Below are 22,597 nucleotides of genomic sequence, written 5' to 3' on the forward strand. Positions count from 1 at the left end.
GACTTAACATCGTAATGTTTGAGCTGTTTAATGATAATCTGTAGGAAAGTAAATTACATACAAAGTCCACATTGAAATGATCAGTGACGAGCACTGAACATAGATCACTAAAATGACACAAGCTTTACTTCTATATTCACAATTCTATAACAATACTTAACATTTTGAAATACAAATGGGTGACTGAAACAAGTATCTTTCCAGATAGAAACAAATCATTCCATTACATTCCTGCTGATTGATGTGTATAGTAAAATGCCCACAACTTAATAATGGAAGTCAGAAAAAAACACTAACCTTGACACTGTTTGGTTAAGGTTGGCCTATTTTAATGAAGTCCCTTTTACATGTTCTAAAACACTGCAAAAATAAATTATAATGTGGAAAAAAGATTTTTGTGCAAGAAAATGGCTCAGTTCTGCATTATTGATTCTGATAAAACTTGTGTTGAAGTCAATGGGGATTCTAAAATGCACGATTGGTTTGTGGATGGTACATAATGCTGGATTTCTTGAGAACTACTTGACCAAGAAATGACATTAAGGGGCTTCGGTTTTGTTTTATTTAACCGCAAAGTTTCATGGGTTCAAGGTTTGTAATTTACACTCTTAGCCTTCTGATACCTATTATGTTGATATTATATTGAAGTACTGTGTTGAAAAAAATGCTTAAAGCTCACTGTACCATGCTATATTAAAACTAAATATCAGTTAAATAAGAATGTTCACTAGAATAGAGGTCTCAATTTTTCACTCTAGCAATCTCCCAGGAGTATTTTTCTTTATGATAAATCAAAAATTTAAAATAAAATCTAAGCATATTTACTGTACTACAGGTGACCATAGTATTTTGCCAAAGTTGAAAGTATCAAACTTGTTTGTTTGGGTATAGAGCTAGTTTCTTTTATTACATATCTTATATTTAATAATAAAATGTAAAATTACAGCAAATTAAGCATAGACACATACAAAATAAGACAGTAAAGTGAAATAATCAGTGCTATATTACTTCACACAAAAATTAAAGCATGCCATGCTGACAACTCTTAAATCTTTTACTATGCCTAGATATCGGTCTTCCACAGACTGAAAAACTTGACAGCATTGATCACAGAAGCTTTTCAGTTTAATACTGGAAGGAACGCATGCAGCCAAAATTATGTTTTTCATGTACGTTGAATCAGCTTTCCTTCAATATGAAGAGGGCAGTGAAGAGGTCACCAGTCCCTGTCTTGCATTTGCGAATGAGTAAAGTACAGGGAAGAGCAAAATGACAAGATTCTGAAATGTACTGTAGTTTAATATGTTGCTTTTTTGTGATTAAGAGCTTGTAGATTCTACATCTGTTGCCTTTGCAGATGACTATTAAGAACTAGGGGTCAAATTCTGTTTTCAGAGCCAACTGTGCGGCTCCTAATGAATCAATGGGAGATATGCATGACTAGCCAAAGATAGAATTTTCCCATATATTTTTATTCCAATCAGATTTCTTTTGCATCTGGATATCAAAGCATTGAGCAGGTCACTTTAGGTCAATAGGTATATTTTTGGATAATTGTATTTATTCCAAAATGACATGCTGCATGAAAACTGGGCATGCTTTGTAAAATTCATTCAGTATCTTGGTTTGAAAAATGATACGACCAGTCCTTTTTATATGTGGACTGGAAAACTTCTGCTAAAGATAACATTTATTATGCACATATGCAAACAGGACAGGTAAAGTAATACATTGAAAAAGCACCCTCTTTCCCTCCCTCCCTTTGTATACGTTTGGCAAACAGGCATCCTTTAAATATTTTTTTTACTTGCTTCTCCTAAGTTTGGAGCTATTTACAGAAATTACACTGTTCATTTATGGGAGCCCCAATTAAAGATATGAGGATTGGTATGAGAGGAAAATTTTCAATTCAGAACTTGTTATTCACATCATTTTCTTCTCAGCTCGGCAAAGTTGAAGGTTAACATCATCTGTTCTAGACATTTCAGAATGGTCACAGAGCTTTTCTTGGTGGTTCAGTGCCTGGCCATCCAGTCAGAGGAACAGTAATCCATATGGGAAAATTAGCTCAATGTTACTACACTGCAGGTTAATACTTGAGCCTTAGTTAGGAATGTTCGCAGCATCGTGGGACTCTTTTCTTCCTTGATCAATTTCTTAAAATAGGATTCTTCATCAGAGGCTGAAAAGAGGAGGACTGTACTGAAGTATAATTTTTCTATTACCGTGTCTTTTTTAGGAAAAAAATACATATATTTTTAAAAGTCCCATGCAAAAAATTACACAATTAGGTTAGGAGTTACACTCTGAATTGCTGTATAGTACGTTGTTCGGTTTGCATCCCAGAATGATAACCTTCAATAGGAGATTTGTCAGGACCTAGTTAATGCATAAACCCTCGTATATAATACAAACAATATGGTAACTAACTGCATTCTTAGAATCAGAACATTTCCCAGCAACACTTTTACTTTTTCCCTTGGTTTATTTTCAACTCAGCATCAATTTAGATAATTCTCCTTAAGAACACTGACATTACATAAAGAATATTTCTTCTCATTTGAGACATACCTTATCCTGAATGGTTAAAAAAAAGTCTTGTCTAATGAGATAGGTGAAAAGGGCAGTGAACAGAGGTGTGAAATTTTTAAAATAATCAGGTAAAGGTCACCCTTTGCCAGTCTGCTTTGACAAGCATCAGCTTTAAAGGGCACATCTGACTTCAGAGGTAAAAATACGTTAGATATTCGGTTTAAAAGATATGTTTGTACGACTTCCTTTGAAAAAGTAATTTTGAAATCTATATATTTATTTCTTTTATAATGTGGATTAATGTAGTAATCACATCTTCCTCTCTTCTGAGGAATTCTTTAAAATGAATGACTATGCACCACTGAAAAATATTCAGTTAAAATTAACTATTTCTTTTCCATTGAAACACTGAACTTAAACAATATCAGAACTCATTTTTTAAGAAATGGCTTGTGTGAGACATGCCAATTCAATTTCCAGATTTACTGTACTGTTTATATAGAAAAGCAAATAACCCATTATTACATGGGCTAACTATCTGGATACAGTTTAGAAGTTTACACACTACTAAAGGCAGATCCTGCGTTCCTTGTGCCAGGATCGCAGGATCAAGCTCTTAAAATCTAATAGATAGAGCTGTTTTTAAGCATAGCATATTAACCGAATGACACCTGGTAGTACAGAAGCCTGATTTCATTTTCTTTTCTCATTTGTTCCCGTTGGCATTTTTTTATTTCAACATCTTGAAAGCCACAAATTATCAATCAGAGGTTGATAGAATTAATTTACATTTCTGAGAATTATTTCAGTGAACAATGGGAAAAACTGAATAAAAATGTAAAGCGGATGAATTTACCCTCATTTGATTTGAGAAAATAGATTTCAAATGTGCACCAGAAATATTCTGTACAGAGTTGAGAATCAAGAAATTTAAAATATGCAGCTTTTACCTTCCCACTAACCCCCCAGATCTGACAGACTAAATGAGACTATAACCAGAAAGTAGTCTGGATCATATACCAGAAAAACCACTGAAAAAAACTTACCAAAATTGTAGTTACAACTACTGTTCTGTTCTCAATGGCTGACTCATTTCCAAGGGAAGGTTCATGCTGAATCAAAACTAATTTATCCATGTCATTCCAGTAACCAACCTACAACACAAACCGTCATTTTTATAGTAACTTAAAACAATAAACATAAGATGTTACACGAAGAATAGTATTATTGTGGTTTAGCTGCTGTTCCAGAATGGTACAATTTCAACAAAGAATGAACCTGTCACAGCTATTTATTGTGCACAGCAATAGCTGGGTTCCATGTCTTGGGGGCGGGGGGGAGGGGGGGGAGATAATCATCCCTTGGCCAAGGGGCACAACAGGGCATTTGCACAACTTAAGTCCCATGTGGTTTGAGGGTTAAGTGGGACATAAGCAGCACGTGGGGTTTGTGCTTGCTCTCTGCATGGGGTGAAGGTCAGTCATTATTTCACATTATTTCACCATCTGTGTCTTAAATATGCAGGGTTAGAGAAAAAGGCTGGTCCAGTGGTTTGGTCTGGGGCTTAGGAAATTTGGATTCTGTTTCCTGCTCCATCACAGAATCATGGGCAAGTCACTTAGCCTCTCTGTACTTCACTTCCCCATCTGTAAAATGAGGATAATGGCAGTTCCCTACCTCACAGGGGTGCTGTGAGGCTATGAGAATTTATTTCAGCTGAGTATTTGCCCTTAAATTTTTAAATGAGATGAACTAGTTCTCAGGAGAAAAAAACCCCCCTAAAAACAGTGAAATACTAATCAATTTAGTCTTTCTACAACATGTCACTTTTGACCTATTTTTATATATTTAACAGGAATTTTTTTCATAATCCATTGAAGAGTCGACAGACATACACGTGTGGGTGAAGCGGCAACAGATTAAAGGGAGAGGTCAAAACTGTGAATAATAGATGCCTAAAGTTATGCTGCTAAATCCATGTTTCGGCATCTAAATAAATGGCCTAATTTTCAAAAGTGCTGAGCATTCAGTTCCGCTTGGCTTGTATCAGAGCAGTTGAGTGGGTAAAAATCAAGCCACTCACTTAGGCGCCTAAATATGGATTTAGGATCCTAACTTTAGGCACCTATCAATTTTTGAAAATCCTGGCCAAACTGAATGTCACTTATTCAGTCCTTCTCCCACACCGTGTGACCTCACCATGTCCACTGTCACTGTGTACAATGACACTACTATCATTAACACTCATCTGGGTCAATAAGATCATCTGAGGTGGCCTTTAGGTAGGACAGTTAATATACTAGAGAGAAGTCTCCTGGTGGTTTCATTTCCAGAGGGGACACCTGCAAGGTAGACATCAGGAAAGTATCCTTTCCCTCTCTTCAGTAATTATTCAAATAGCTGCACTGACCTTGAAAGGACTCCACCAGAGGCCTACAGGCCAGGAGTCATTTGGCAGTACCCACATTTGTGAGATGCCTAAAGATTGGCCAGCAGCCACTTTCCCCTCCCTCCTTGGTGAACCCAGCTTTCACAAGACCAAGATCTGGGAGAAGGAAGCCCCTGTAACAACTATAAAATGGGGGAAGGGAATTAGGTTACCCCTTTGTTTTCTACTGCCCAACTTGTACAAAGCATGCTCGGGACACAGGGCTGGGTATTAGTCAGTAACAAATTGTGAGGGGCCAGAGTCAGTGTAGGAGATGGAAAGGCTTTCACTTTGTTAACAGAACCACAAATACGCACTGTGATACAAATAACTTGGAGACCCGTTACTCTGCTGTTGAGGCCCAAGACCCCAGTATTAGAACATGTCATCATATCAGTGACATGGACAACAATGTCTTCAACCCTTACTATCTTTCCCATGCAAACATTGGGTCATTACCACACAGAAAGCCAACTCCACATAACATGGAGAGGTGAAGGGTCTTGCCCAAGACCACATAGTAAATCAGTGCCAGAGCCAGGACTGGAACTCAGGTGTTTCTGGCTCCCATGACTATGCTCATTAACAATCCTGTGTGTATTAAAAAATGTGATTTTTTCATTTGCTGTTTTCTTTTGAAGGTTGAAATTAATTTACTGAGACAAAAGTCATATCAACAGTGAATGGTCACTGCAGCACAGCAATGAAACATCTAAGATTCACAATAGGAGTACTTGTGGCACCTTAGAGACTAACAAATTTATTAGAGCATAAGCTTTCGTGGACTACAGCCCACTTCTTCGGATGCATACAGAGTGGAATAAATATTGAGGAGATATATATACACACATACAGAGAGCATAAACAGGTGGGAGTTGTCTTACCAACTCTGAGAGGCTAATTAAGTAAGAGAAAAAAAAACTTTTGAAGTGATAATCAAGATAGCCCAGTACAGACAGTTTGATAAGAAGTGTGAGAATACTTACAAGGGGAGATAGATTCAATGTTTGTAATGGCTCAGCCATTATGTATATACACAAATATATACACATATATATGTGTGTATATATATCTCCTCAATATTTATTCCACTCTGTATGCATCCGAAGAAGTGGGCTGTAGTCCACGAAAGCTTATGCTCTAATAAATTTGTTAGTCTCTAAGGTGCCACAAGTACTCCTGTTCTTTTTGCGGATACAGACTAACACGGCTGCTACTCTGAAACCTAAGATTCACAATGTATAACATGTACAAATACATGCAGTAATTTAATGTGAATGAAAGAGATTCTATTTTTTCCCCATTTATGAAACAAACTGATAAACAAATAACATTTTGCACTGCAAGTCCTTCACTACATGTAAGAAGCATCTTTCCCTTCCCTCCTCCCACTGGTAAAAATTGCAGGCATCTTGATTTAGGTGTCCACAGCTGACAAGAAATTCCGAACATTGCTGATTTAGTGCAAAAGGCAGTTTTCTTTTATTAACAGGCTGCATTGCTAGAAAATACACTTTTTCATCCAGACAGCCATGGATTCACATACACAACTGATAGCTTAACATGTCAAGTTCCTGTCAAAATTTGGGACCAAATGAAGGCAGAACATGGATATTGAAACCTGGCTGTTTTGGAAGCTCATTATAATGAAGAATGATTGTTTTGAACTGTGTGGTTCCTCACTGCTGAGAAGTTCAGGAGTGAAGCAAAAGCTCAAATGATGTGCTGTGTTGTAAAGTAAGGGATAGCACAGTGGTTTGAGCATTGGCCTCCTAAACCCAGGGTTGTGAGTTCAATCCTTGAGGGGGCCACTTAGGGATCTGGGGCAAAAATCAGTACTTGGTCCTGCTAGTGAAGGCAGGGGGCTGGACTTGATGACCTTTCTCAAGGTCCCTTCCAGTTCTAGGAGATAGGATATCTCCATTAATTCATTTTTATTTTATTTAAGCATCACATCAAAACACTGACAAAGGGGAAGTAGGTTTTAGAGGAGTGGCAGGCAGTTTTTCTAAGTACATGTAGCACTGTGTGTATGCGTGTCTCTCCTTCAAATGCAGAATCTGCCCGAAGATAACTCTTGTTTAGGATTACTGAATAAAGGCCAAATACATAAAAAAATATTTACCAAGACAGCTATGAGATGGCACAAGGATAATATGTTCAACTATTATAAATGAAAAAAATAAATATAGGGCCAAATTCAGCCCTATATGGTGTAAGCAAGTGCAATTCTATTTACATTACAACAGTTGCACCCACATACATCAGTGCTGAATTTGGCTGCTCAAAGTTAGGCTTCTAAATCTATTTATGCAGCTAGATCAGTGGCCTGATTTTCAAAAGTGCTGAACACCCAGTAGCAGCCACTGAAGTCACCCAGCAATAACATTTAAGTCATGGGGAACAGTTGGCTTTTGAAAATCAGATTACCAGTTTAGCTGCCTGAATTTGGATTTAGGATAGAACCCAGATCTAATTTTATGCATCCATTTTTGAAAGTCTTGGCTTTACTGTTTCAGAAATGAAGAATACAACAGATAACATGGAGGATTTATTTTTACTCCATCTGCATTCACTATATAGAAACATATGACTCTGAGAAGCTGTGGTTTTATGTGATGCTCTCTCTGTGGATATTAGAGCTGCGGGCAACAAAAAATCATTTTTCTAAAACTCTGATTCATGAGTTACTATGACTGGAAAGGGAAGTGCTGAAATGAATTGCCAGATGACTCATCAGTGATCTTACGCAGGGCATGGAAAGCAGACCTTTAGTTCAATTAGGTATCTTTATTTCTCATATATTATATAGGATTTGTCATACTGGATCAAAGCATTGATCCAACAAGTCAGGTATTGTTCCTCTGGAAGTTACAACCCTCACAGGCAGCTGATTACACTCCTTCCCTAAATCCTGCATCCATTCATAATGCATCTTACCAATTGCAAGCATCTAGCTAATTTTCGTGAGGGAGAATTCCTTTCTGACCTCTGTGTCTACACCTTACATATGAAATTTGCATGAAAGCATGACATTTGATTACTCTATGCGATAGGAATAAAGCATCCTGCTGCATGTTAGAGGCCCCATAAGTACCCAAAATATGTGAAAATATAAGTGGAAATAAAAGCATGCAATAGACAAGGTACAGTGCTTGTAGGCTTATGGGTATCCAAATCTGTCAGAGTCCTCGGGGTTATGTCTTGGGAAAGAGCAGAATGGCGTAGACTGCATTGTAAACTATGCTTATCTGCAGCTGATGGCAAGGTGATATAATGGGCTGGATCCTTAGCTGGTGTAAATCAGTGCAGTTCTGTTGAAATCAATGAATTATGCCGATTTACATCAGTGGAGGATCTGGCCCAGTGCCAAATATGCTCCTTGAGTGCCAGCTATTGAGTTCCTTAGATTGTAGGCCAGGGCTTTGGTGTCTATCTCAAATCTGATTGTCAGACATCCATCTCAGTCTGCATGTTGTCTGTAAGATACGGGGTCAGTAAAAGTGTTTACCTCCCCCTGTCAACTCAAGGCTTTATTGCCCTGTGCCACATGGACCAAAGAGAAATGATGGTTACTTAACTGTAACATAGATTCTTCCTTTGCATATTTACCCTTATGGGATGCTCTGACCTGTGCAGTCTGAATGGTAGAATTAAAGCTAGTAGTAGGCATTAGAGTGCTCATGTGTGTCTTTTGTCCCTCTCTTCAATGAATGTCAAGCGTTCCAGGGAGAGGGTTTAAAAGGTCTCGGTGCTTCAGCCACCGAAGTTTCTTCCCCTATGACTCCAAGTCCTTTGGTAAGTAGGACTCCAAGGGAAAGGCAGGTGGGGAATGTGAATATACAGAGTTCATCTTGAAGAACCTCGGTTATAGGTATGTAACCTTCATTTTTCCTTTGACTCCAGGGAGTCCTCTGCATACTCCCATTCATGGGATAAACTAATAAGCAGTACTCCAAGTCAGGATGGTGGGACCATAGAGTCTGACTTATATAAGGACTGAAGGACTGCCTTGCCAAATTTTGCATCAGATCTGGACTCTAAAGCTAAGGAACAGTGTGTAAAAAAGTATGAACAGCATTGCAAGTTGCTGCTCTACATATCTCTACCACAGAAAAGTATCTAGAAAAAGCCATAGAGAATGCCTTCGACTTAGCAGAATGAGTTTTAATTCCCTGAGGAATGGACAACCCTCGCAATTTATACTCCTCCTCAATATAGAATCTAGCCCTCTAGAAAACATTTGTACAGAAACAACATTTCTCTTGAACTTCTTTTCACAAGCAGTAAACAATTTTGGGGACTGTTTAAATGGTTTAGTCTGGTCTAAATAAAATGCCAGCATTCTTTTAACATCTCGAGTATATAATTTAGCTTCCCCATCCTGAGTATGAGGTTTGGGGAAGAAAATCGGTAAAATTAGAGACTGGTTTAAGTGAAAATCAGAGACCACTTTCTGTAAAAACCTAGGATGTTTATGAAGAACCACTTTATCTTTATGGAGACAGTGAACGCTGGATCAGCCATTAACGCAAGCAATTCATTTATATGTCTTGCCAAAGTGATCGCTATAAAAATACGTTTTTTATAGACAAATGAAATAAAGAATAATTCCCCAAAGGTTCTAAAGGAGGACTCATCAATTGTGACAATACTAAATTCAGATCCAAAGATGGTACAGGATATCTTATTGGATGGTATAAATTATTAAGACCGTATAAGTAGCTCAACTACATCATTAATAAAGATTGATTTTCCATCCACAAGTACATGATATGTTGATAGGGTTGAATGAAGAACATTTGCTGAAAATAGTGAAAGAACTGTTTTCTTAAGATACAATAAATACTCTAATATATAATTAATTGGTGCTGATTGTGGCTCTATATCATACATAGTAGACCAAAATAAAACAGTTTTCCATTTATGACGATAACATTTCTGCATGGACTCTTTTCTGGAATGTAACAATACATGCTATACTTCAAATGAACAACTTTTCTATAGCTATCCTAGGGCTTGTCTTCACTACGGCACTAGGTTGACGTAAGTTACGCTGCCTCAGTTATGTAAACTACATAACTGAAGGCGACATAACCTATGTCAACTTACTGCAGTGTCTACATAGCGTTATATAGATGAGAGACACTCTCCTGGTGACATAGCTTCCGCCTCTCATTCAGGTGGATTACAGAACTCGACGGGAGAGCGCTCTCCCATCGATTTAGCACGTCTTAACCAGACTCGCTAAATTGACGCAGCTGCATCGATTGCAGCAATGTCAATTTGGCGCATAGTGATGACTAGAGTCCTATTTCCCATACTGTTAAATGAAGAGACTGAAGGAGAGGCTGAGGGAACTGGGCTTGTTTAGTCTGCAGAAGAGAAGAGTGAGGGGGGATTTGATAGCGGCCTTCAACTACCTGAAGGGGGGTTCCAAAGAGGATGGAGCTCAGTTGTTCTCAGTGGTGGCAGATGACAGAACAAGGAGCAATGGTGTCACATTGCAGTGGGGGTGGTCTAGGTTGGATGTTAGGAAACACTATTTCACTAGGAGGGTGACGAAGCACTGGAATGGATTACCTAGGGAGGTGGAATCTCCATCCTTAGAGGTTTTTAAGGCCCGGGCTTGACAAAGCCCTGGCTGGGATGATTTAGTTGGTGTTGGTCCTGCTTTGAGCCGGGGATTGGACTGGTTGACCTCCTGAGGTCTCTTCCAATCCTAATCTTCTATGATTCTAAGATTCGGATGATAAACCATCCCAAGTTATTGAAACAACAAGTCTGGTAGCAGTGGCAGAGGCTCCATTACAGGCTCTTGACAGGTGAATTAAATGCGGATACCATTGTTGTCTGGGCCATGCTGCCGCTATTAAAATCATCCTGGCCTTCTGTTTCTCACTCTCTGAATGAGGGGAAAGGGGGTAAATGCATCTGATATTGACTCACTATCTCTATTTGATCTCAAATAAAATCTTTGACACTTGCCGTTGCTGTTGGATGCAAAAAGATCTATTATCGGATTTCCCCATGAACTGAAGAGATGTGTTACCATTCGTTCTTCAAGGACCATTCGTGCATATAATATGTTGACCTGCTCAGATGATCTGCAAGAGTTTTTTGTTCCCCCACTATATATATATTGTTATTTGAGCAGTGTTGTGTTCTATACACCATTTCCAAAGGTTCTCTGCCTCCATGCATAGTTGTTGGGAATAAGTCCCCCCTTGTTTGTGCAGATAATATAGTGCCCTCGTATTGCCTGTTATCTTCTGAACTAATGTGTTGTACCTGAAGTAGAAACTACTTTAGAGCTAGTCTGAGCGTCCTCAGCTCTAATATAGTAATAGGTAGGAACTTTTGGTCTTTTCTTTTGTTGATCAGTGATCAATTTGTTGTCCAGATGCCAGTATAGATGTCCCCATCCCAGTGTAGATGTATCGGAGGTGAATATTACTGAAGGCAGAGGGGAATTGAAAGGTTTGCCCTTCATTACATTTTGAGTGTTTATCCACCACAAAAGTGATGCTAACACCTGTTGTGGAATGATCACTTTGTGATGCATGTTGCCTAAACCTGATTTGTAATTTATCGCTAACCAGTGTTGAAGATCTCTCATCTAAAGATGAATGCATTGTGTCACTGCCCAGATTGACATCAAAAGACCCAGCAACCAGAAAAAAAAAGAGAATTGATGGACGTGGTAACTTGAGAGGGAGAAATTTTTATTTTTATAAATCTCTCCTCTAGGAGAAAAGCTGTTGCCACAGTTGAATCTAGAATGGCTTCCATAAATAGGATTTGCTGAATTGGGAAGAATTTGCTGAGTTGGGACTAGAATTAACTTTATTTGTAACCTCAGACTGGCAAAAAAGGGAACATATTGTCTTACATGCAATAGGATTATGCTTTTATTTACCAGTCATCTAGGTACGGGTACACAAACATCCCATTCCTTCTTAGGTGTGCTGCCACTACAGACAGGCATTTTGTAAACACTCTGGCTGCTGAAGGGAGAACCTTGTACTGAAAATGGTCATCTCCTACCATGAAACACAGATATTTCAAGTGACGTGGTATTTTTGAAATATACATCTTTCAAATCTAAGCTGAAAACCAACCCTGAAGGAAGAGAGAAGGAATTATAGAAGTTTGAGATAACACGTGGAAACAAAATTTCTGTATATACATGTTTAATATTCTTAAATCTAAAACAGGGTGAAGGCCCCCATGTTTTTTTGAAATGAGCAAATAATAAGAATAAACCCCTTCCCTATCTGACTTTGTTGTATGATCTCTGTTGCCTGTGCTGCCAATAGAGAATGAATCTCTTTCTTTAACTATTCACTGTGAACTCACTACCTGCCCTGGAAGGAAATGGGAAGGTTGTAGGATGGAAGGGTTTTGAATCGAATCATGTAACTGCATGCAACAACTTTTAGGATCCACCTATCTGATGTTATCAACCCCTATTGTTGATAAAAATGAGACAAATGGTCCCCAAACTGTGGATAAACAAAGCCCAATTGGACTGATTTAAAACTCTGTGTCCTCATGTCAAATCTGTGATCTTGCGGGGATCGCCAAAGATGAAGAAGTGGAAGTCTTCGCCCTATTATTTCAAAGTTTAAATGGCCTCTATCTTTGTAGTTGCTGAGGGTGGGGGGTATGACACTGAGGCTGGTAATGATAGGTCTTCCTTTGATATTTGTAAGGAAGCAATAACAAAGAAGAAGGTAGATCATGTCTGTGGTATGTTGAATATGATCTCTTTGCTGTATTAAAGAAACCTAAAGATCTGGCTGTGGATCTCACATTTTTCATTTTCTCCAGTATCTCATCAGTCTGTATACTAAACAGACTTCCTTCAAAAGGAAAATCTTCAATTCTCATCTTTGTCTCATGAGAAAGTCCCATGAATCTTAATCATGCACATCTTCTTAATGTGATAGCTAAAGCTATTGTCCTCGCTGAAGAGTCAAAAGCCAGACTTAAAATTGTTCAGCCCTCATCCCACATTTCATCCCGTAGTCAAAATAGCACTGGCTAACATTTTGTGTCCCTCCAGTAGGGAATTGAGGAACAAAGACATTTTTCACCAGTGATGATATCGCTACTTAGCGATGAAAGCTTCATAATTAGAAATGCACATGGCTAACGTAGCTGAAGAAAATATTTTTCTTCCAAAAATATCCAACCTCTTCGACTCCTTATAAGACAGAATAGAATCAATTTGGGGATCTTTCGATCTTTAAATAAATGCCTCAACCACAACAAATTAGGAGATGGATGGGTACAAAACATAAGCCAGCCCTTCATGTGTAAATTGATATAATTTATCTGCATTTTTTGATAAAGGCTGAGCAGATGAGGGAGTATTCCAAATTGATTTTGTTGGCTTCAACAACAGTTCTAAAGGAAGTGTATCTCATTGTCTAACAGCAGCCCCCAAAATGTCAAAACCAGGATGGGCTGATTCTTCAAGCAAAACTGAGAGAATATCTAATGTTTTTGTCATGCATGTTACTAGCTCATGAAAAGCCACAGTATCCTCTGACTGATGATAATGCTGAAATATCCTCCACATTTTCATCTGGAGAAGACATATCTTTGGAATCTGGTTCAGACTCCCTCAGCTCCAGTAATTCCCTCTCCTCAGACAATGGTTCCCTTACTTCCATAGGTAACTTATCCAGCATTGTTTGTGTTGTCAAATATGTATCCTTCAGATCCAAGAACTGAATGTTCTCCTGGTATTGAATTGGTGAAGGTCTATTTCCATATATTGGATCTTCTTGATTAGGTGCTGGAGATGGCCAGTGTACTAAAGGGATACTTGCCAGTCAGGTCAAAAACCCACTGATGGGTCTGGTTGACAATACCTTTGTGCATACAGATCTGGTGGATATATATGAATCTGTCTATAATAGTCTTTCTCCAGATCCAGTCTCCTATGTGTATCTCGTTTCTGACCTCAATCCCTTTGTGGTTTGAATGGAACCAGAGATAATAACCCCCTTGGAAAGAGAGTGGCAAGTAAACCTTCTCTTGTGAAGAAGTCCTAGATGGTGGGAGTATTGGGGAAATCCTGATTTCTTTCAGCCTTCTGCTGATTCTTGGAGAAGCAGCTAGTTGGATCAGTTGTAACACAACATCTGATACCTACTCAGAAGTAATACCTGGCCAGTTACTAACAAAACTGGTGATGGAGTTGAACAATGAACCACTGCCTGCACAATTATCTGCTGTCAGTACCATGCTGGCTCTGAGTACTGAATCTTTATTGGATCCCATCATCCTCAGTACTTAGTTTTCCTTTTCAGAACCAGTTCATCTGGATCCAACACGATCAAATTTGAAGAACATCTCCTGATCCTACCTCAAGATCCTGCATCCAAGCAATGTTCTTCAAAAAGTCTGTCTAGATGAATCTTTTTCTCATAGATTGCTCTTTGCAAAGAGGCAGACATCAACCAGCATTGGATATTTATACTTGGCACTGAAGATGAGTCCTCCTGAATCAAATTGGCTCTAAAAACAAAGGCTGAGACCATCATGGATTTCTTTTTCTTCAGATCCTTACATTTCTTGGATCCTGTAGTACCAGGTACCATGGAGGATCTGTCCCATTTGATTGAATTGCTTGGCGCGAAGCAGGTCTCTGTGCACTTTCCATTCCAGATGTTTTCACTCACAGCGCCTCTTGTAGTAAAATCGCTGGAAGTTTTGTCTTTCCTTCTTTGCTTGTGTAGTAAAAGTTGAGGAAACAGAGCATTTTGAAGGAGATTGTCCCTCTCCGAAAGGTGCCAGACATCTGTCATGTGTGTCTGACACCAGGAACACCACCGGACATGAGACATCTCTTAAATACAGGCTTTTTAGCCTCCAGTTCAGACATCCTGATTGCTATCTATCACTAACTTGACTGCTACAGATAACTACTAATTGCTACAGACAACTACTAACTACTGATACCTAAACTAACTAGCCAACATAGATCTCGAAGTATCTGATAGCAAGTTTCTAACTGTTCAGCTGGTGGCGGTTAGAAGGAATAGAGGAGGTTGAAGTGCCATGACCTTTCATACCCATGCCCTGGGATATTTAATGTTCACTGAAGGGAAGAGCAAGGGAGGCTCATGAATGCTCCAAGGGCTACTACCAACTAGAATTCTACCATACAGGCTGCACCAGAGCATCCTATGAGTGGAATATACAGAGAACACTCGAAAGATAATAGAAACTTCAGCCCTGAGTTCCTATGTGCTGCAGCCACATGCACTTACTGCCTGTTGTCCACAATGTGGGGACAACCAAAACCAGAGGCAGTTAGACCAGGAGTGGCAGCCAGATTAAACATATTCATTGTCAGATGACAGAGGGATTCATGAAAGGACCAGGACAGGTCCACCTTCTCCATATCAGAGTTCAGTCATTTGTCATGCTTGCAAACTACAACTGCACACATTAACATAAGAACATATGGGTAGGAGGGATAGCTCAGTGGTTTGAGCATTGACCTGCTAAACCCACTGTTGTGAGTTCAATCCTTGAGAGGGTCACTTAGGGAGCTGGGGCAAAATCAGTACTTGGTCCTGCTAGTAAAGGCAGGGGCTGGACTTGATGACCTTTCAAGGTACCTTCCAGTTCTAGGAGATAGGACATCTCCATAAAATTAACATAAGAACAGTGGTACTGGGTCAGACCAAAGGTCCATCTAGCCTGGTATCCAGTGGCCAAGGCCAGGTGCCCCAGAGGGAGTGAATCTAACAGGTAATGATCAAGTGATCTCTCTCCTGCCATCCATCTCCACCCTCTAACAAACAAAGTCTAAGGACACCATTTCTTACTCATCCTGGCTAATAGCCATTAATGGACTTAACCTCCATGAATTTATCTAGTTGTCTTTTAAACGCTGTTATAGTCCTAGCCTTCACAACCTCCTCAGGTAAGGAGTTCCTCAAGTTGACTGTGCACTTTGTGAAGAAGAACTTCCTTTTATTTGTTTTAAACCTGCTGCCTATTAATTTCATTTGGTGACCCCTAGTTCTTGTATTATGGGAATAAGTAAATAACTTTTCCTTATCTACTTTCTCCACATCACTCATAATTTAATATACCTCTATCATATCCCCCCTTAGTCTCCTCTTTTCCAAGCTGAAAAGTCCTAGCCTCTTTAATCTCTCCTCATATGGGACCCTCTCCAACCCCCTAATCATTTTAGTTGCCCTTCTCTGAACCTTTTCTAGTGCTAGTATATCTTTTTTGAGATGAGGAGACCACATCTATACGCAGTATTCAAGATGTGGGCGTACCATCGATTTATATAAGGGCATTAATATATTCTCCGTCTTATTCTCTATCCCCTTTTTAATGATTCCTAACATCCTGTTTGCTTTTTTGACCGCCTCTGCACACTGCGTGGACATCTTCAGAGAACTATCCACTATGACTCCAAGATCTTTTTCCTGATTTGTTGTAGCTAAATTAGCCCCCATCATATTGAATGTATAGTTGGGGTTATTTTTTCCAATGTGCATTACTTTACATTTATTCACATTAAATTTCATTTGCCATCTTGTTGCCCAATCACTTAGTATTGTGAGATCTTTTTGAAGTTCGTCACAGTCTGCTTTGGTCTTAACTATCTTGAGCAGTTTAGTATCATCTGTAAACTTTGCCACCTCCCTTTTTACCCCTTTCTCCAGATCATTTATGAATAAGTTGAATAGGATTGGTCCTAGGACTGACCCTTGGGGAACACCACTAGTTACCCCTCTCCATTGTGAAAATTTACCATTAATTCCTACCCTTTGTTCCCTGTCTTTTAACCAGTTCTCAATCCATGAAAGGACCTTCCCTTTTATCCCATGACAATTTAATTTATGTAAGAGCCTTTGGTGAGGGACCTTGTCAAAGGCTTTCTGGAAATCTAAGTACACTATGTCCACTGGATCCCCCTTGTCCACATGTTTGTTGAGCCCTTCAAAGAACTCTAATAGATTAGTAAGACATGATTTCCCTTTACAGAAACCATGCTGACTTTTGCCCAACAATTTATGTTCTTCTATGTGTCTAACAATTTTATTCTTTACTATTGTTTCGACTAATTTGCCCGGTACAGACGTTAGACTTACCGGTCTGTAATTGCCGGGATCACCTCTAGAGCCCTTTTTAAATATTGGCGTTACATTAGCTATCTTCCAGTCATTGGGTACAGAAGCCAATTTAAAGGACAGGTTACAAACCCTAGTTAATAGTTCTGCAATTTCACATTTGAGTTCTTTCAGAACTCTTGGGTGAATGCCATCTGGTCCCGGTGACTTGTTAATGTTAAGTTTATCAATTAATTCCAAAACCTCCTCTCGTGACACTTCAATCTGTGACAGTTCCTCAGATTTGTCACCTACAAAAGCCGGCTAGGGTTTGGGAATCTCCCTAACATCCTCAGCCATGAAGACTGAAGCAAAGAATTTGTTTAGTTTCTTCGCAATGACTTTATCATCTTTAAGCGCTCCTTTTTTATCTCTATCATCGAGGGCCCCACTGGTTGTTTAGCAGGCTTCCTGCTTCTGATGTACTTAAAAAACATTTTGTTATTACCTTTTGAGTTTTTGGCTAGCCATTCTTCAAACTCCTCTTTGGCTTTTCTTATTACATTTTTACACTTAATTTGGCAGTGTTTATGTTCCTTTATATTTACCTCGCTAGGATTTGATTTCCACTTTTTAAAGGAAGTCTTTTTATCTCTCACTGCTTCTTTTACATGGTTGTTAAGCCACGGTGGCTCTTCTTTAGTTCTTTTACTGTGTTTCTTAATTTGGGGTATATATTTAAGTTGGGTCTCTATTATGGTGTCTTTAAAAAGCACCCATGCAGCTTGCAGGGATTTCACTTTAGTCACTGTACCTTTTAATTTCTGTTTAACTAACCCCCTCATTTTTGCATAGTTCCCCTTTTTGAAATTAAATGCCACAGTGTTGGGCTGTTGAGATGTTCTTCCCACCACAGGTATGTTGAATGTTATTACATTATGGTCACTATTTCCAAGTGGTCCAGTTATTATTACCTCTTGGACCAGCTCCTGCGCTCCACTCAGGACTAAATCTAGAGTTGCCTCTCCCCTTGTGGGTTTCTGTTCCAGCTGGTCCAAGAAGCAGTCATTTAAAGTATCGAGAAATTTTGTCTCTGCATTTCGTCCTGAGGTGACATGTTCCCAGTCAATATGGGGATAATTGAAATCCCCCACTATTATTGAGTTCTTAATTTTGATAGCCTCTCTAATTTCCCTTAGCATTTCATCATCACTATCACTGTCCTGGTCAGGTGGTCGATAATAGATCCCTAATGTTATATTCTTATTAGAGCATGAAATTACTATTCTTAGAGATTCTATGGAACATGTGGATTCACTTAAGATTTTTACTTCATTTGATTCTACATTTTCCTTCACATATAGTGCCACTTCCCCCCCTGCACAACCTGTTCTGTCCTTCCGATATATTTTGTACCCCGGAATGATTGTGTCCCATTGATTGTCCTCAGTCCACCAGGTTTCTGTGATGCCTATTATATCAATATCCTCCTTTATCACAAGGCACTTTAGTTCACCCATCTTATTATTTAGACTTCTAGCATTTGTGTATAAGCACTTTAAAAACTTGTCACTGTTTATTTGTCTGCCTTTTCTGACGTGTCAGATTCTTTATGTGAATGTTTCTCATCTGATCTGGCCCTTACATTATCCTCTTCCATCCTCTGTTCCTGACTATAACCTAGAGAATCTCTATCAATAGACTCTCCTCTAAGAGAAGTCTCTGTCCGATCCACATGCTCCTCTGTAGCAGTCGGCTTTCCCCCATCTCCTAGTTTAAAAACTGCTCTACAACCTTTTTAATGTTTAGTGCCAGCAGTCTGGATCCACTTTGGTTTAGGTGGAGCCTAATAAATTGATTTGGGTCATAGCTATTACCTGTATACCTTTTCAGATAATTTGTCTTGACCAAAGCTTGGGCTCTGGGTCTGTTGTTTAGTACTCTTCCCCCCATATCACTATGATGTTGAACTGTTTGTCTTTTGGGAATGACAATTCATCAGGGTATCATTTGCTGAGCATGTCTGTTCTGAAAATTCCTGTGTATCTAACAGTGAAGGACTCTTGACTTAATTTATTCCTGATTTGTCTCAGTATTAATTCACGAGCTGCTACTCTCCTATACACCTTTGGCTCATCTCTCTGCCCCCTTTCAAACTCTGCTATATTTTTTGGATGGTCTGGCAAATAAAACGGAATATGACACTCCAAATAGGAACAGAATGCATGCACCCAATTACCCTTTTCTCTTTTTCATTATATATTTTATATTCATGAAACATTTACAAGCTTCAGCAAGAAAGCAAAAGGAATTACAAAGTATAAAGCCCATATTTTCCAAGGGTGCACTCTCCTTTATGCGAACAACACCTCTTGAGGATTTATATGCACATACCTACAAGCATTTGCCTGAGTTGTCTGCATGCCAACTGGGCATGCAAAAAAGTGTACTTGTCTATGGTGACCATTTAAAATGTTTATACAAAATAATGATGAAAATAAGGCCAGTTGTATTTAAAGCAAATGTAATTAGCTGGAGCAATTATTTTTCTCTTCCTTTCCTCCTGACCCTCAAAAAACCTATATTAATTAAGATTTCTAGTTTATGTTCATCTATAAGATAAAAACACAACTGCAAAATGTCGATAATTTACTGCAGATAAGGTGCAGTAGGCATGTACTACTCAGACTGTTGACCCTGCTTCACTTCCCAGGCACCCTAACAAAACCCCATCAAGCCGTTTTTCATTAGACTATGCCTGATTAAACAACTTTCACATACACACACCCTTGATTTTGTTCATTTTCCTCTTATATTGTTGCACAGAATAAATGTATCTACTATAAAATTTACTTTACACTCTCAAAAGACCTCACAAACCTCAATACCACATAATCTGTAACATACTGTGTGTATTTAACAAAGACTGTAAAAATAATGGGCCAAATTCATCGCTGGTGCTAGTGGCTACACCTTCATTGACATCATTGGTATTGCACCTGCTTACACCATGGAAAAATTTGACACAAGAGCTTTTTAGTCCCAGATCTCAAGTCCTTATTTTGATGGCTTTATTTATTTAGTATTTCAATAGACAGACAGACCCTTTCAGATATGACCAGCACGTACCTTACGAGGGCCTGTGCTCTTCAGCTCAAATACATCCATTGTGTAGTTGACTCTGCGACCATAGTGATCAAACTGAACATTTCCGGTCAGCCCTTGTATTCGAACCTAAAAAGTAAAACAGAAATTCCAGCCTCATGTGCTTTTTGCACCCAATTGCTGCACAGTAGCTGGGCATTATTAAATGACTCATGGAACACATTCGTCTTGTGCTTTTGGACCATGTATTTTCACTGCAGTATACTGTAAATATATTACTTTGGTCCAAAACAAACTAACTAACTAAAAAGGATATTTTACTTGGCCTTTTGAGTCTTTTCCAGCTCAAATCTTGATACTAAGGCATGCGTGTACTGAAGTACAATACTCACAAGGGTGAAATTCACCCTGCCGCAGAGGGCCTAAGTCGGGGTAGGCAACCTATGGCACGCGTGCCGAAGGTGGCACGTGAGCTGATTTTCAGTGGCAGTCACACTGCCCGGGTCCTGGTCACCGGTCCAGTGGGCTCTGCATTTTAATTTAATTTTAAATGAAGCTTCTTAAACATTTTAAAAACCTTATTTACTTTACATACAACAATCATTTAGACTTATAGAAAGAGACCTTCTAAAAACGTTAAAATATATTACTGGCATGCAAAACCTTAAATTAGAGTGAATAAATGAAGACTCGGCACGTCACTTCTGAAAGGTTGCTGAACCCTGGCCTAAGTAAAGCCCTCTGTACTACAGAAGCCTGGTATGTCTGTGTGAGGGGAAGGTGGCCTGGAGTGGAGATGTCTCAACACCTTTAGTCCAGAGGGTGACAGGGAGAGGCTGTGGGATCCATAATTCCTTTTTTCCCCGTGGCCCTAAACACCACGTGCAAGTGAGATTCTGGAACTGTGAGTGCAATTTCAGCCCACAGACTGATGCAGCAGATGCAGTGGGGGCATGGCTTGAACTGCAGCCTAGGCTCGGCCCCTGGGTTGTGGGCGCTATGGCACTGCACTGATAGGCACACAGCTTCTGGTCCTTATCCTGATGATGTCAGTGGATGTGTTCCATTGGCTTCCACGGTAACAGAATCAAGCCCATATAGACCCATTACTCAGACTTTATGATCCTGATGTCAGCTTCACCATAGAAACTTGACTTCATGCCTTCAGAGAATATTATAGATCTGGACACTTTCTTCACAGAATATTTGAAGTACATTAAATGTTTAATATCTTTTCATAAGAGTCAGGACGTGCATTTTAAATCAGACCCTTCTCTCTTTGTCCATTTCAGCCTTATCCAACTCTTCTTCAAGACTGAAACCCTTGCTGGTAGGCAGAAAGCTGCCAGTTCTGTCAGAAGTCACTTCTTCTCAGTGTCTGCTCCTGAGTTGAGTCTGCTCATTTGCAATTGGAATGATTTAAATTCTACTGTAGGATTTTTTTTTTTAAATCTCCACTCTTGGAGAGAAAGGCTAAATCATCTTGACAGGGATCTGGAACTTCCTAGGCATTCATATTCATCAGAAATTCAAACTTCTGACATCAATAACAATGGCTCTGGGATATCTTCTTTTTAAAGAAACAAAAACTTTAAATAATTTTACCTATGTGATTTGCACTGGGAGTACTTTACAAGCATTTGGGATGATGCAAACCACATCCCAGTTTGGTTAATAAAACAACTCTCTGACATTAATTTAATTACACGTTCTTCTATTTGTATTACCTGGACTTTACTTTTTCTTTAAATGAATATCACTTTTCCTGCCTAGACTACAGTGCACAAAGCAGTTGGCAAACTAAGCACTTCAGTAGAGAATATTCCATTTCTTACAGTATAACAGAGGAGTTTTCAATATACCAGATAAAGTGTTTGCTCTGTGGTCAGGCCACAGATCTTGTACTTCATTGATAATATAATTTGTCTAACAAATGGAGGGATCAAAGATGTATCTGAATAACTGAGAAGCTCTCTACCCTCTCTCTCAACCAATAAACTAAAACAGCAGTAGTGAAGCCAATCAAACTATTACTGGGTGCTTTCAAATGGTGATTGAAAATAGACGTCCCCACATGCCCATCACACCTTGTTGAGTGTTATACCTTCCACATCACAGAACTAGCAAATTGATCTACTATTCACCAAGGTCAGTAGAATTAAGCATAATTTTACCTGTTTGAGTGTTCTCTCCATATCAATCCCCTGACCCCATGGTGCAGCAGGATTAGCAAGACAATCCCCAGCATTCCCTCTCCGTGAAATATCAATTTTCTGCCTTCTAAGGTTACGGAATGTTTCAGCCATCACAAGTACCCCATCGTAGGTCAGAGCAGATGTGTACTAAACAGGGAGTCAAATGCATCATTTCAGTGTGGCAAGACTATAGAAAATCAGCTTAGACTTAGATATATTTCTGTTTTAGCCTGTTATGCACC

General features: G+C 39.1%; 1 protein-coding gene across 14 annotated transcripts in view; it reads right to left on the bottom strand.

Moving 5' to 3' along the window:
- The window catches only part of GRIA4 (glutamate ionotropic receptor AMPA type subunit 4), a 285,358-nt gene that overhangs the window by 69,236 nt on the left and 193,525 nt on the right, over positions 1–22,597 (bottom strand). For 13 of the 14 annotated variants that reach the window (XR_010597855.1, XR_010597856.1, XR_010597857.1 and 10 more), the window contains 3 exons: positions 22,335–22,502; positions 20,185–20,289; positions 3,579–3,686 (listed from right to left, as the gene is read on the bottom strand). Coding sequence is in view for 10 of the 14 variants with exons in the window: in XM_065581521.1 (XP_065437593.1) it covers positions 3,579–3,686; positions 20,185–20,289; positions 22,335–22,502 (381 nt within the window). In the remaining 4 variants the exon portion in view is untranslated. Of the gene's footprint in view, positions 1–12; positions 2,183–3,578; positions 3,687–20,184; positions 20,290–22,334; positions 22,503–22,597 lie in introns of those variants that run through there. The other variant, XM_005289992.5, reaches the window with a different exon arrangement.

Source organism: Chrysemys picta, chromosome 1, assembly GCF_011386835.1.
Source record: "Chrysemys picta bellii isolate R12L10 chromosome 1, ASM1138683v2, whole genome shotgun sequence".
NCBI classification, from domain to species: domain Eukaryota; kingdom Metazoa; phylum Chordata; order Testudines; family Emydidae; genus Chrysemys; species Chrysemys picta.